We start from the raw sequence: 14435 nt of genomic DNA, 5'->3' as shown, positions 1-14435 counted from the left end.
AGAGAGAAAGAGAAAGAGAGGGAAGGAAGGAAGGAAGGGAGGAAGGAAGGAAGGAAGGGAGGGAGGGAGGGAGGGAGGGAGGGAAAGAGAAAGAGAGGGAAGGAAGGAAGGAAGGGAGGAAGGAAGGAAGGAAGGGAGGGAGGAAGGAAGGAAGGAAGGAGAAAAGAAATACAAAATCTGAATAGCCTATAACTATTAAAGAAATCAAATTCACAATTTTAAATTTTTCCACAAAGAAAACTCTGGTCCCAGCTGCTTCACTGATGAGTTCTTCTAAACAGTGAACAAAAATACAATGCCAATCTTACCCAAATCCTTCCTGGAAAGAGAAGAAAATCGAGGGAGGGAAGGGGAAGCACTCTCCAATTTGTTTTATGAGACAAGCATGACCTTGAAAACAAAACCCGATAGGATGTTTCTAAAAGGGAAAACTACAGCAGGCCAGTCTCTAAAAAATGTTAGCAAAGCAAATCATTCAATAATAAATAGAAGAATTTACCACAATGAAATTATGGGTTTTACTTTTTTTTTAATTTAATTTTTATTTTTTTGAGATGGAGTCTGGCTCTGTCGTCCAGGCTGGAGTGCAGTGGCGTGATCTCGGCTCACTGCAAGCTCTGCCTCCTGGGCTCAAGCCATCCTCCCACCTCAGCCTCCTGAGTAGCTGGGACTACAGGCACATACCACCAGGCCTGGCTAATTTTTGTAGTTTTTGTACCTATGTCCTGTATACTATAAAATATTATTGAAAGAAATTTTAAAAGACTTAAATAGATGGAGATCTATATATAATGCTCATAGACTGAAAATATGCAAAAGTTTCAGCTCCTCTCAAATCAATGTATTGTTCTAAAATGCTTAAAGTTTGTTTTTTGTTTTTTGAGACAGGGTGTCACTTTCTCACACAGGCTGGAGTGCAGTGGTGCAATCTCGGCTCACTGCAGCCTTGATCTCTCAGGCTCAAGCAACCTTCCTGCCTCAGCCCTCTGAGTAGCTGGGACTACAGGCACACACCACCATGCCTGGTGCAATTTTTGTATTTTTTCTGGACATAGGGTTTCGCTATATTGCCCAGACTGGTCTGAAACTCCTGAGCTCAAGTGATCTGCCTGCCTCGACCTCCCAAAGTGCTCAGGTTATAGGCGTAAGCCACTGCTCCTGGCCCCTTGGCAAGTTTTTAACTTTAATGTAGTCCAGTTAATCAATTTTATGGTATTTTTTTGCCCTATTTAAGAAATCTTTTCTTACTTCAAGGTTATATATATATATTGTCTGTCCTATGTTAGCTTCTAGAACTTTTATTGTTTTATTTTCATGTTTAGATCTGCTCTTTTCTATAATTTGAGCGAGACCCTGTCTCAAAAAACAAAACAAAACAAAAAACAACAACCAAAAAAACCTGTGAAGGACTTGTATCCAGATACACAACATATCAACATATGCTTATAGATCAATAAAGAAGACAGACAAGTAAATAGAAATGTGGACAAAAGGCTTGATCAGGTCCTTTAGAGAGGAGATACTGAGACAGTTGATAAACATATGAAGAGGTGCTTAACCTCATTACTCATAGGGAAATGTAAATTATAATTGTCATTATCCACCAGTGTACATCTACCAGATGGCTGTAAGTAAAAGACAAGGCCGGGTGCTGTGGCTCATGCCTGTAATCCCAGCACTTTGGGAGGCCAAGCGGGAGGATCACTTGAGGAGTTTGCAACCAGCCCGGCCAACACGGCGAAACCCCATCTCTACTAAAAATACAAAAATTAACCAGGCATGATGCTGTGCACCTGTAATCCCAGCTACTCACGAAGCTGAGGCAGGAGAATCGCTTGAACCCTGGAGGCAGAGGTTGCAGGTTGCAGTGAGCTAAGATTGTGCCACTGCAAGCCAGCCTGGGTGACAAAGCAAAGCCTTGTCTCAAAAAAAAAAAAAAAAAAAGAAAGTAAAAGACAAACAATATCAATTTGTGTAAGTGAGTAAACTATACTCACTGCTGAGAGTGTAAATTAGTAAAACCCTTTGGGAAACTGACATTATCTGCTAAAGGTGAATATATATTTACCCCAAAATGCCCCTTCTGGGTATAAGCCCAACAGAGATGCCTACATCCATATACCAAAAATGTGTATAACAATGTCCATAGCAGCATTATCTATATCAACCCTAAAGTGTATTAAGCCTCAAGCCCAAGTGTCTGTCAATAGGAGGATGGATAAATATCGGAAGGTATATTCATGGAATGGAACACACACAGTTCTGAAAATGAACTATAGCTACATGCAACAACACAGAAGACTCTCAGAGTCAAGATGAAGAAAAGAAACTAGACACAGGAGAATGCATACTTCTGATTCCATTTACATACAGTATTTTTTTTAAAGGCTAAACTAAACCATACAACCATACAGTTCAGGGATGGACACTGTAGCTTTCAGGATCTCTGTGTGGATGGCACAGTTTCCAGTCTACCAGGAAACATGGAGCTTGCATCAGAGTTGTTCGGTTGCACTGACCACACTGCTTAGTTCTGTTGCTTAGATGACAGAGTGAGACTCCATCTCAAAAAAAAAAAAAAAAAAAAAAGAAGAAGAAGAAGAAGGAGAAGAAGAAGAGACCCCAGAGAGCTTGCTTGCACTCTACCTGTCTCTCTCTCTCTACCGTGTGAAGACACAGCAAGAAGGCAGCTATCTACAAACTAGGAAGAGAGGCCTCACCAGAACCTGACCATGTTGACATCCTGATCTTGGACTTCCAGACTTCAGAACTGTCAGAAAATAAATTCTCTTGTTTAAACCAACTTGTTCATGGTATTTTGTTTTAGCAGCTGAGCTAATACAGTTGCCAACAAACGCAACTGCAAGTGCAGGGCAGTTAGCACTCCCAGGGGCAGCTCTCAACCAGAATTTGGTAAATACATGCCCCAGCTCCCCTACCCTTCAGCAGGACAATAATAAGGTGCTATAGACTTGAATGTTTGTGTCCCCCTAAAATTCATGTGTTGAAACCTAATTCCCAATGTGATGGTATTTGGAGAGGTGAGGTCTTTTGCAAGTGATTAGGCTATGAGGGTGGGGCCCTCATGAATGGGATTAGTGCCCTTATCATAGAGACCCCAGAGAATTCTCTCATCTCTTCCAACAGGTAAGAGAACACAGTGAGAAGATGGCCATCTATGGACCAAGATTTGGGCCCTCACCAAACACTGAAACTGTCATGCTTTGGTCTTGGACTTCTCAGCCTCTAGAACTGTGAGAAATAGATTCTGAGCTAGACTGAGCCCCAGTCACTCACATGGAAGATTTGGTCATTCATACATTTTTTAGCTTTTCCCTCTTCCCTATTTCACTCTCTTTCTGCTTCCGGGGATCACTTCCCCAGTAAACTAACAGCTTTTGGGGGAATCCAGACTGAGACACACGCTATAGAAAAAAGCCAGAAAACAATAAACACAAAAGCCAGAATAGGGATGAGCTCTTGGCAGGGGTTGAGAGGAGAAAGACTTAGCACTACGGATGGTGTGAAGAGGGCTTCTAGAGATATTCTATTCTATTTTATTCTAGGCCTGGCTGGTGGTTGCATGTGTGTGATAAATCATTGAGTGTTCATTTTGTGCACTTTTCTGCATTATATTTCATAATATAAAAGTTTAATAATTCATGATGTTATTAAGATCAAAGATTAAAATAATTTGAAATTTTCATGCTTTTATTAGTTGCATAATGAGTAGTTAAGTGTTTAGAAAGTTCTGTTTAGTCGATTCAGAATTTTAATAAATTGAACAAACATAAAGCACAAAAGCCACTCGAACTTTAAAGATCCCAGCCACATATTGTCTGGCAGTTGCTTCTTTCCAGACCCAAGCAGATGTGGGCTGGGACTTCTCTATGGATGCTGGATATCGACTGTTCTCACAGGTGAACCGCAAATCGAAGCAGAGGGGGCTCCCAGGCGTGGGGCAGCAGGCTGAGCCTCAGAGGACCTTGGGCTCCTCTGGTGGCTGCTCTGCCTGGTTCCAGGAGCTGTCCCGATAAGATTGCCAAGTGGAGCAAATCAGAATACAGAATGCCAAATGTTGCTTGGAACATGCTGAGCATAAAAATTACTCTCTGTTTATCTGAAATTCAAATTTAACTGGGGATTTGTATTTTATTTGGCAACTGTGTGACCCAGTGAGGCTTTACCCAGCCCACAAACAGGGAGGCTGTAGCTGCCTGGGTGCCAACCATGCCTGGATTCCACCGCCTTAGTTCTAGAACCTTGGCGGCTCAACACCCTTTGGCTCCAGCATTGCCCAATGTCTAGACCCTGGGTTCATGCTCTGGCTCAGCTCAGAGCGCAACTGTGACCCTGTAGGTTCTAATTCTCCCTTGCCCCAGTTCTTCTAGAAGACCTAAAGTCCAGGGTTTGCTTATAACAGGTATATTATAAGAAGGACATACGTTTGGAAATCAGAATTCATTTTCCTGCAGAAATGGTTCAATGGAGTTTTACTGGCATGCCCAGGGCAGCCCAGGATAATCTGTTGTATCCCACGATGTGCCCATGTGTGCACAGGTAAATCGTGCAACTTCAACTGATTCTATTCCACTTAGAGTAAATAAGCATTTGGGTGTCAGTGCTTGGCCTCTGCCAGGTGTTGCAGGAGGACACAAAAAAGAACTGGATGGCCCTGTCCTCTGGAGTTTGCGATGAGTTGTCATTACAGGACTGTAATTTTGTGACTTTTTTCATATGGACACAAAATGTCTGGATTCTAACTCAGAGTTTCAGGGTGGCTGCTGGGTTCCCACCAGGAGGCGGTGTGACAGTAGGAATAGTGTGCATGTATGTGTGTGCACATATCTGAGAGCATGTGTGCACATATGTGTGTATGTTTGTGTGTATGTATGAGTCTAGATCATGTCAGAGCCACAGAGGCTGTCTGAAGAGTGGAGAGCAATATTGGCGGCAGGTTGCCAATAATTTATTAACTTCGCACAATGTAAGAGAATGCACTTTGTGTTTTCCTTCTTTTTTTTTTTTTTTTTTTTTTTTTTTGACAAGATCTCTTGCCCAGGCTGGAGGCTGGAGTGCAGTGGCACAGTCTCGGCTCACTGCAGCCTCGATTTCCCAGGCTCAGGTGATCCTCCCACCTCAGGCCCCTGAGTAGCTAAAACTACCTACAGGTGCATACCACCACACCTGGCTAATTATATTTTTAGCAGAGACGGGGTTTCACCGTGCTGCCCAGTCTGGTCTTGACTCCTAGGCTCAAGTGATCCGCCTGCCTCAGCCTCCCCAAGTGCTGAGATTCCAGGTGTGAGCCACCATGCCCGGCTGAGAATGTATCTTTCTCTATGTTTGCACAGCACACACTTTGTACACACAGGTGCACACACACACCCATGTCTGTCACTGCTCAGATCTGAATTGGGAGCCACAAGTTGACAACGTTGTAAATCAGGGAATGCGATGGGCAGGGGCAGTAGAGACAATGGGACGGCACAGTCCCTTGAGGAGGCTGAGGACTGAGAACACGGCCGATGGGATTCAGACACCGTCTCCGAATCCCACCTCCCGCCCGCACCCGAGGACGGCAGATGCTGTATAAATAATCGCTGCACAAACGGAGGAATGCCCCAAGACCTGGAAACAGCCTGGGAGGCTCCACCGCTCCAACCCTGCCTGTGTCATGACCCTACTCCGTCCAGGTCTCAGGCTTGTGGATAGAAAAGAAATGGTGGAGATAATGCCCGTTCCTAAAGCTATGATGACTACATGAGGTTAAAATACGTAAAAACCTTAACACAGTGACTAGCACGAGATCTGTTGTTACAAACATTATTCATAAAATTTACTTGGCTTCATGCTTTGCAGAAAACTGTGTTCACAAAGTAGAAAGAAAATCCAGCCTTAGAACCACGAATCTTTACAAGATCAGGAAAAGCGTCTCCCTTTCCCCGCCTCCTGCTCCGAGGTTTTCCCGCTGCCTCGCGGGAAAGGTGGGACTCTTCCACCACCTTGTGGACACTCAGGGATGGCAGGTGAGCAGGCACCCACCACCTCACACCAGCTCTCCTCTGCACTGTTGGAGCCTATTATTCTGGGTCCGACTGGGTCTCTCTAGGCCTACACTGCGCGTGTCCAGTCTCCATCCTCTGTTCCTCTCTGGGCTCTGGCAGGGGATGGGGCTCCCGTGCCCTCCTGGCTGCCTGCTGGTCCCCGTGTATGTGGCAGGGCTGCAGCAGTCCCCTGTTTTCCTTAGACCCTGCCGTGGAGTTGGTGGGGCTCCTGCCTCCCTGGGGCCCTGGCTGGCTCTGTAGACTCCTCCAGGTCTCTCTGCCAAAGTCCCCCCAGCCAGCCTCCTAGCCCGACTGTCCTTCCCACACTGAAGCTGAGGGTCCCCCCACCCCACGTCATGTACCTGCCCCACGGGGCCATTGCAGCTTCAGCTCTGCATCCAGGCACCAAATGGGAGCCACAGGAGCTCACAAGGCAAATTAGAGCCCCCAGAGTTCTGATCCCCCAGCCGGGCTGCGGCCGCTGTGTTGGCGTATGGGGGCTCTGCCCAGAACAAACTCCGCCAGACAGGGCCGAGGCGCAGGGAGAAGGGAGCTGGGATGCACCCCAACCACCTTCCTCCCCCTCGCTCTCCCTCCTCCCTCTGGCTCTGCCGTCCTCTCCACACGCCCAGGACCGGAGGGCCAGCGTCTCTTGTCTTTCCTGCATGTTCTGTCAGCTCCTTCCACTCTGGCCCCCGGTCTAGACCTATTGTCCAGACGGGAGAAATCTTGTCTACCCCAGGGAGAAACACTGCTCTCTGCCCTGACCTTGGAGGAACTAAAAAGCAAAGGTCTAGACTTAGAAGGTTCTTACTTTGAAAGTTTAAAAAAGGTCAAAGGAATTTTCAAAATCCCTTTCTTTTTCAACAATGCTTACATTTCAAACCTCTTCTCTTGCTGCAAAATCCCATTGTGAACATCAGAACCTCGAGACGATCTTTAAGTTTTCTCAGCATTCCGCATCTTCCCTCCTCTCTGCAAGCAGCTAAAAGTTACAGAAGCGGTTGAAGCCAGTGACTCCCCATCCCCATCTCCTCCTCTCCTGGGGACAGGGGCCCCATCTCCCAGCCCTGTTGTGGGTTGGGTGTGGCCGGTGTGGCTGTGTGGCAGGGTCCTAGCCAATGGGATTCGAGTGGAACATGGGCCTTCTGCACACCTGGTCCCGCAGGCACGCACAGCCTGGGCTCCTCTCTCAGTGCACCAGGGCAGAGCAAGATGGAGGCAACCGGGATCCCTGAATAACTTCACAGAGGTCACCATCCATCAGGCACACTTCTGCCAGCCTCATGTGGAAGTAACCTTCTATTGCATTAAGTCCCTGAGGTGTTAAAGGTCATTAGTTAATGGCAGGCCACTTGCATGCAAAATAGAAAAGCACATCAGTATTTTTTTTTCAAACTATTACCATTACAGAGATGAAAGAAGCCAGAACCAGCCCCCTCCAATGGCTCCTTCTCTTAGGCCTGGGCAGGATCTGTTGAAATTCCCACGGTGTCCTCTGGGGCTCTCTGCCCTGCCCCTCTCCTGGCAGTGCGAGATCCACAGTTCACCTGCTATTAGCTCCCATGTGCAGGGGACTCGCAAAGGAGCGTCTTTGAGCTCCAAACCCAAGTCTCTAGTGGCCTAGAGGCTGCAAAGGCCCTCAAGCTCAGCGTGTCCCAAAGCAAACCTATGGCACTCACTCCAGCACTCACCTGCTTTGGCCTCCATGAAGCCACCTCTTCCCTCACCTCTCAAGCTAGAAACTTCTTGGCACCACCCTCCCCGTTCCTATACCTCCCCCCACTTTCAATCAGTCACAGAGTCCTAAGTCCCTGGCCAATTCATCACCTCTGTCCCTCCACCAACACCCCTGACTCTCCCACCTGGGCCACCTGGTGAGCCCATCTGGTCCCCTGGTTCCCTCCAATCCATCTTCACTCTGAGCTTTATGACCTTTGCTAACTATGAATAGGATTCATGTCATCCGCTCCCCTACATAAAACCTTTCTAAGCTTCTCTTTGCTCTTAGAAAATGGCAACTGCCTAAGAGGCCACACCTGGGCCTGTCCCACCGCCCCAGCCCTCACCTCCTTCCCAGGCCTCTGCATCCCTGCCCCCATCCACCTCCTTCGCTGTGTGCCTCCAGGCCCTCTCCCCTCCCGGATCCCTGCCAGTGCTGAGCCCTCTGAGCCCTCTGTGTGGGACAGGCTGTTCTCTCCACTTGGCCTGGTAGGGATCCTTGAGGAGCCCTCAACCCTCCCAACGGGGTGGAATCCGCCGCTGTAAACTTCCACAGGGCCCCGTGCCTCCCCTCTGCAGCACTTCCTTGCACCTCTCCCTGGCAGTGCGAGCTCCACAGTTCACCTGCTATTAGCTCCCATGTGCAGGGGACTCGCAAAGGAGCATCTTTGAGCTCCAAACCCAAGTCTCTAGTGGCCTAGAGGCTGCAAAGGCCCTCAAGCTCAGCATGTCCTGGACTTATAATTCCTGGGGGTATAACCTGGGGTTATAATTCTACTACCAGCTGCATAATTATTCGATCCATAATTATTAGACTCAGCCCAGCTCACTTCTGTCCCTGCCATTGCACTTGCTCTTCCCAGTGCCTGGCGTGACTTTCCCCACACGTCAGCCTGGCTGGCCTCCTCAGCTCCTTGGGTCCTTCTTCTCTTTTTGAGATGGAGTCTCACTCTGTGACCCAGGCTGGAGTGCAGTGGCGTGATCTCAACTCACTGCAACCCCTGCCTCCCAGGTTCAAGTGATTCTCCTGCCTCAGCTGAGTAGTTGAGATTACAGGCACCTGGCACCACTGCTGGCTAATTTTTGTGTTTTTAGTAGAGATGGGGTTTTGCCATGTTGGCCAGGCTGGTCTTGAACTCCTGACCTCAGATGATCTGCCTGTCTTGGCCTCCCGGAGCACAGGGATTACAGGTGTGAGCCACCGGGCCCGGCTGCTCCTCAAGTCCTTCTTCTAGTGTCACCTTCGAGGTGAGGACTCACCAACAACCCGATGGAAACCTGCAAGGCTAGCGCCTCCCTAGCCCCACACTCCCTAACCCCTTCTCTAGGGCCTTGCCATCTTCTGACATACCATTTATTTTATGTCTTGTTTAATGTGTGTGCATCTGTCTCTCAAATGTCATGCAGCTGGGTGCGGTGGCTCACACCTGGTCTTTGGGAGGCCGAGGCAGAAGGATCACTTGAGCCCAGGAGTGGAGACCAACCTGGGCAACATAGCAAGACCCTGTCTCTCTGTATTTTAAAAAAGGAAATAAATAATAAATGCATAAAATGTCACTCCCCGGGGGCCGGAACTTTGCCTTGTTTCCTGCTGCATCCCCAGTGCCTTGGACAGCTCCGGGCCCAGAGTCGCGACGCCTCCAGCAGGCCCGGCTCCCCGACTGAGCACATGGGCACAGGCTTGGCACACGCACTGCGGCATTCATGTATCAGCGAACACATGGGCATCTATTTATACATGAAGACACGAAAATGTATTCATTTCTTTTAAAATCAGAAGCAAATGGTGAGAACTGTGAAGCCGAGGGGAAGTTTTCCTCTGGGATGCTGGCAGATCTTGGAGAGCGCGCCGTCGTGCGCGAAACACCGGGATGGGCCTCCCGCGCGAAGGGCCCAGGAGGACGCCGGGCTCCCCTCCCGTCCGCGGGGCCCCAGGCGCGGCGCCGCTTTAAGGCTCCGAACCCCGCGCGGATGCAGAGGCTGCGGCCATGACGTCAGCGCCCCGCCCCGGGTGATGCTGCAGCAGCCGGGACCGCGGCCGGGCAGGCAGCAGCCCAGCGGGGACAGGGATGCCTGCCGTCTCCACCCACAGGTACCACCGTCTCCTCCGCGCCCTCCGCCCGCTCTCTGGCTCGGTGCCTGCCGGAGCGTCGCGCCCTGGGCCCCGGGGTAGTCAGGGCGCCGAGATCGGGACCCGAGGCCGGCACGGAGACCTTTGTTCCTCGTGGAAGTCTCATGAATTGCAGAGTCCACGGAGCTCCTCCGTCTCGCCCCTCCGAGGGCAGGAGCCTCGGGTCCGGGGGAAAGTGCCGGCCAGATGGCAGGGGCTCTCATCCTTGCTGGCAAGGGGACGGAACCCCGGCCTTGGCCCCAGCTCCTGATGCGCTCCTCGAGCCGGAGGCCTGGTCCCTGGTAACCTGGGCAGGTGTCATCCGCTCCCGGCTCACGTCTTGCCTGGGGCTGAGCCCTCTTGTTGACCAGGGGCCTGGCAACGCCCCTCAGCATCCCAGGGTTACTTAGCGAGGGCACCGAGGACTCCCCTTTCCCGAGCGAGTCAGCACCAAGGGGAACGCTCGGAGATGGAAGCCGTTCAGCTCCTTCTGCCCTCGACAATGAGCAACTTCTCCAATTATTTCTAGAGTGACAGCCTTGCATGGTTTTCAGCTCTTATAGGGAAGCAGAGTCAGGGGCGGAGGAAAGCCACTTTCAGGCTGCACCTGGTCTGGGCTTCTGGGAAAAGTTGGCCCTGGAGTAGGGGTCAAGCTGCCGGAGATGCAAAGTGGGAAACGGCCGCGATTCAGTAACTAGCCTATTAAGTGCACCCTCCCGAGTCCGCAGAGCCCCTTCCTGGTCCGGGAGGACCTCACTGAAGAATTTTGAGAATGGGTAGAAAGAAGCATGAGGGGCTGGGCGCCGCGGCTCATGCCTGTAATCCCAGCACTTTGGAAGGCCGAGGCGGGTGGATCACCTGAGGTCAGGGGTTCTAGACCAGCCTGGCCAACATGGGGAAACCCCATCTCTACTAAAAAAAAACAAAACTAGCCGAGCGTGGTGGCGCACGCCTGTAATCCCAGCTACTTGGGAGGTTGAGGCAGGAGAATTGCTTGAACCCAGGAGGTGGAGTTTGCAGTGAGCCGAGGTCACACCACTGCTCTGTAGCCTGGGTGATAGAGTGAGACTCCGTATCAAATAAATAAATAAATAAGTCAATAAGCCTGAGGAAGGGAGGTGGCCCAAGGCAAACCCGGGGCGGGAACCCATTTTCATAAAGAGAAGAAAGAAATGAGGAAATGGGCAGGGCGCGGTGGCTCAAGCCTGTAATCCCAGTACTTTGGGAGGCCGATACGGGCGGATCACGAAGTCAGGAGATCGAGACCATCCTGGCTAAAAAGATCGAGACCATCCTGGCTAAAACAGTGAAACCCTGTCTCTACTAAAAAATACAAAAAAACTAGCCGGGCGAGGTGGCGGGCGCCTGTAGTCCCAGCTACTCGGGAGGCTGAGGCAGGAGAATGGCGTGAACCCGGGAGGCGGAGCTTGCAGTGAGCTGAGATCCGGCCACTGCACTCCAGCCTGGGCGACAGAGCGAGACTCCGTCTCAAAAAAAAAAAAAAAAAAAGAAAAGAAAAGAAATGAGGAAATGGTTTTGGCTCTTAGTAGGAGCGTTGCAAGCATTCAAACTACATGGACACTGATTACTTTTATTATTCATTTGCCGCTTAAACTTCCCACAACACAGTTTGAGGGATAACATCCTCTGACTCGGAAAGCACAGTAGGCCCCCTGTATAACCTTTGGGGGTCCAGGGAAATGAGTGCCATTTCCTTTTGAACGGAGTAAATGGTCATACGGTGCAGTAAAGATGGTCCCTGGCCAGAATGTTTCCATTTGTGTATTAAAATCAGATTTTATGATCTGAATTTCACTTTCCAACCCATTTTTATGGAAACATAAAAATGATTTTTTTTTTTTTTTTTTTGGAGACGGATTCTCACTCTGTTGCCCAGACTGGAGTGCAGTGGTGCAATCTTGGCTTACTACAACCTTCACCTCCTGGGTTCAAGCAATTCTTCTGCCTCAGCCTCCGGAGTAGCTGGGATTACAGGCACCCACCACCACGCCCGGCTAATTTTTTGTATTTTTAGTAGAGACGGGGTTTCTCCATGTTGGCCAGGCTGGTCTTGAACTCCCGAGCTCAGGTGATCTGCCCACATTGGCCTCCCAAAGTACTGGCATTACAGGCATGAGCCACCATGCTTGGCCTCAAAAATGAATTTCTAAAATTCTTCTTAGAATAAACATTTGTGAACAGCTTTTACTAAATGTAGTTTTAATAAAAGTGGTAATGCTGATCCCCAGATTTGAAGATGAATCCTTAGTAAAGACTTTCCCAGCCAGAATTAAACTAGGTTTAATTCTGGTTCAGATGCTAGAGAGAAGTTCATTGAGTGTGTGAGGCTCTCCCTTCTGCTGGGACAGGCTGCAGTGGGGTGTGGTGGAGGTGGCAGTAGAGTTGTCCTCTTGCAGGTAGAGAAGTGGGCCATCTACATAGTCCACTTTAAATAAGGTCGAAGAGGCTCCTCTTTTCAAAAAGACGCTTCAGGGGCTGGGCATGGTGGCTCATGCCTGTAATTCCAACACTTTGGGAAGCCAAGGCAGGTGGATCGCTTGAGCCCAGGAGTTTGGGGCCAGCCTGGGCAACATGGCGAAACCCCGTCTCTACAAAAAAAAATACAAGAATTAGCCTGGTGTGGTGGTGTGCACCTGTAGTTCCAGCTATTTGGGAGGCTGAGGTGAGAGGATCACCTGTGCCCAGGGAGGTTGAGACTGCACTGAGCCATGATGACTGTACTCCAGCCTGGGCTAGATAGAGGGAGACTGTCTGTCTCTCTCTCACTCTCTCTCTCTCTCTGTTTCTCTCTCTCTCTCTCTCTCTGTCTCTCTCTGTATACACACACACACATACACACACACACATACACACACACACACACACACTTCTGCCATATGCTGTTTAAAGCTGAAATTTTTCCACATTGGGCCACAGTTCTTCATTCCAAATTTAAAGGGAAGGTTTCTGATGCACTTAAGTTCACATTATGGTTAAAATGCTGATCAGAAAGAGCAGGAGTTATGTCTGTGTGCCTGAAGGTGGGAAGAGGCTCGGCAGAGGGATGGAAAGGGAGTTGGCCACTGAGGGCATACGTGGGTCTGTGAGCTTCGGGCAGAGTCCGATCCAACTGTCCACCTCACCTGTGCTGGGTCTCACCTCCGACTCTGAAGGAGATGGTCTTACACAGTGTTGGAACTGGCACTCTATTTCTGTGCTTTGATGAATGAAGCTCCAGGGGATGCTAACTGCTACTTGGGTTTTTGGAAGGAAGACCTGCCAACCAGCAGGTTTTACCATGCAGAAGTGTTTGAGCTAGGCCAGTGAGGAACATAAATAAGATTAGCTTTTTAAACATGTTAATCTTGATTTACTCCTTATAAATGAATTCTATTTCAAATGAAGTATTACTTGTCTACATAGTTCTTAGGTTCATCTGTTCTCTTCCTACAGGAAAGTGTGGTATTTTCCAAGGCCACAGGATAAGTCATTTATAGAAGTGACAGGAGACTCTGTCTCTGCTATGTCACTCCCTGTCACCTTGGAATAAAATCCATCTCTTAGCAAGGCTTCAAGGCCCTCCATGATTAGCTAAGACCTTTCTGAGGGCTTCATCTCTCACCCCACCCCCACTGGGCCCAACTGTTACTCATATCTCTCTTTTACCCAATGATTCCACCACCCCGGAAGGCCCTTTCCTCCACCTTTTCACCTAACTCGAGGACAAGAACTGTGTCTTTCTTTTATCTCTATCACCTCAGTGTCTTGGTACTCAATACTCAGCTGAATTGGAGGCTGGGTAGGTGGGTGGATGAGTAAATGTTTGGAAGGGGGGATAGGTAGACGGGTGAATGGAAGGATGGATAGAGGAGTGGGTGGAAGAATAGGTAGGTGGATGTGTGGATGGTTTTTGGATAGACAGATGAATAGATGAATAGAAGAGAGGATGTGTGGAAGGATGGATGGGTAGATGACTGAGTGGAAAGATGGATGAATGGATGGCTGGGTGAGTGGGTGGAAGAGTGGGTGGTAGATGAATGGGTGGATGGATGGATGGGTGGATGGATGGGTTGGTGGGTGGATGGATACATGGATAGGTGGGTGACTGGATGGGTGGATGAGTGGATGCGTGGGTGAATGGGTGGATGGATGGATGGATGGATGGATGAGTGGGCGGGTGGATGGATGGATGGGTGGGTCGATAGGTACATGCATGGATGGGTGGGTAGGTGAGTGGATGGATGGATGAGTGGGTGGATGGATGGGTGGGTGGATGGATGGGTGGGTGGGTAGATGGATGGGTGGATGGATGGATGGATGGGTGGGTGGGTAGATGCATGGGTGGATGGATGGATGAGTGGGTGGATGGATGATGGGTGGGTGGATGGATGGATGGGTGGATGGGTGGATGGGTGGATGGATGGATGGATGGATGGATGGATGGATATATGGATGGATGGATGGATATATGGATGGATGGATGGATGAGTGGGTGGGTGGGTAGATGGATGGATGGGTGGATGGATGGATGGATGGATGGATGGATGGATGGATGG

General features: G+C 49.5%; 1 protein-coding gene across 1 annotated transcript in view; it reads left to right on the top strand.

Moving 5' to 3' along the window:
* Positions 1–9765: 9765 nt before the first annotated feature.
* The window catches only part of SLC45A1 (solute carrier family 45 member 1), a 27025-nt gene continuing 22355 nt past the window's right edge, over positions 9766–14435 (top strand). Inside the window, exon 1 of the mRNA XM_017856099.1 lies at positions 9766–9861. Coding sequence (XP_017711588.1) covers positions 9784–9861 — 78 coding nt within the window. The 5' untranslated portion in view covers positions 9766–9783. The remainder of the gene's footprint in view (positions 9862–14435) is intronic.

The sequence above is a fragment of the Rhinopithecus bieti genome, unplaced genomic scaffold (assembly GCF_001698545.2).
Source record: "Rhinopithecus bieti isolate Rb0 unplaced genomic scaffold, ASM169854v2 scaffold_40368, whole genome shotgun sequence".
Lineage (NCBI taxonomy): Eukaryota > Metazoa > Chordata > Mammalia > Primates > Cercopithecidae > Rhinopithecus > Rhinopithecus bieti.
The sequence above is the reverse complement of the archived record's forward strand: the minus strand, read 5'-3'. Positions and strand labels throughout refer to the sequence as shown.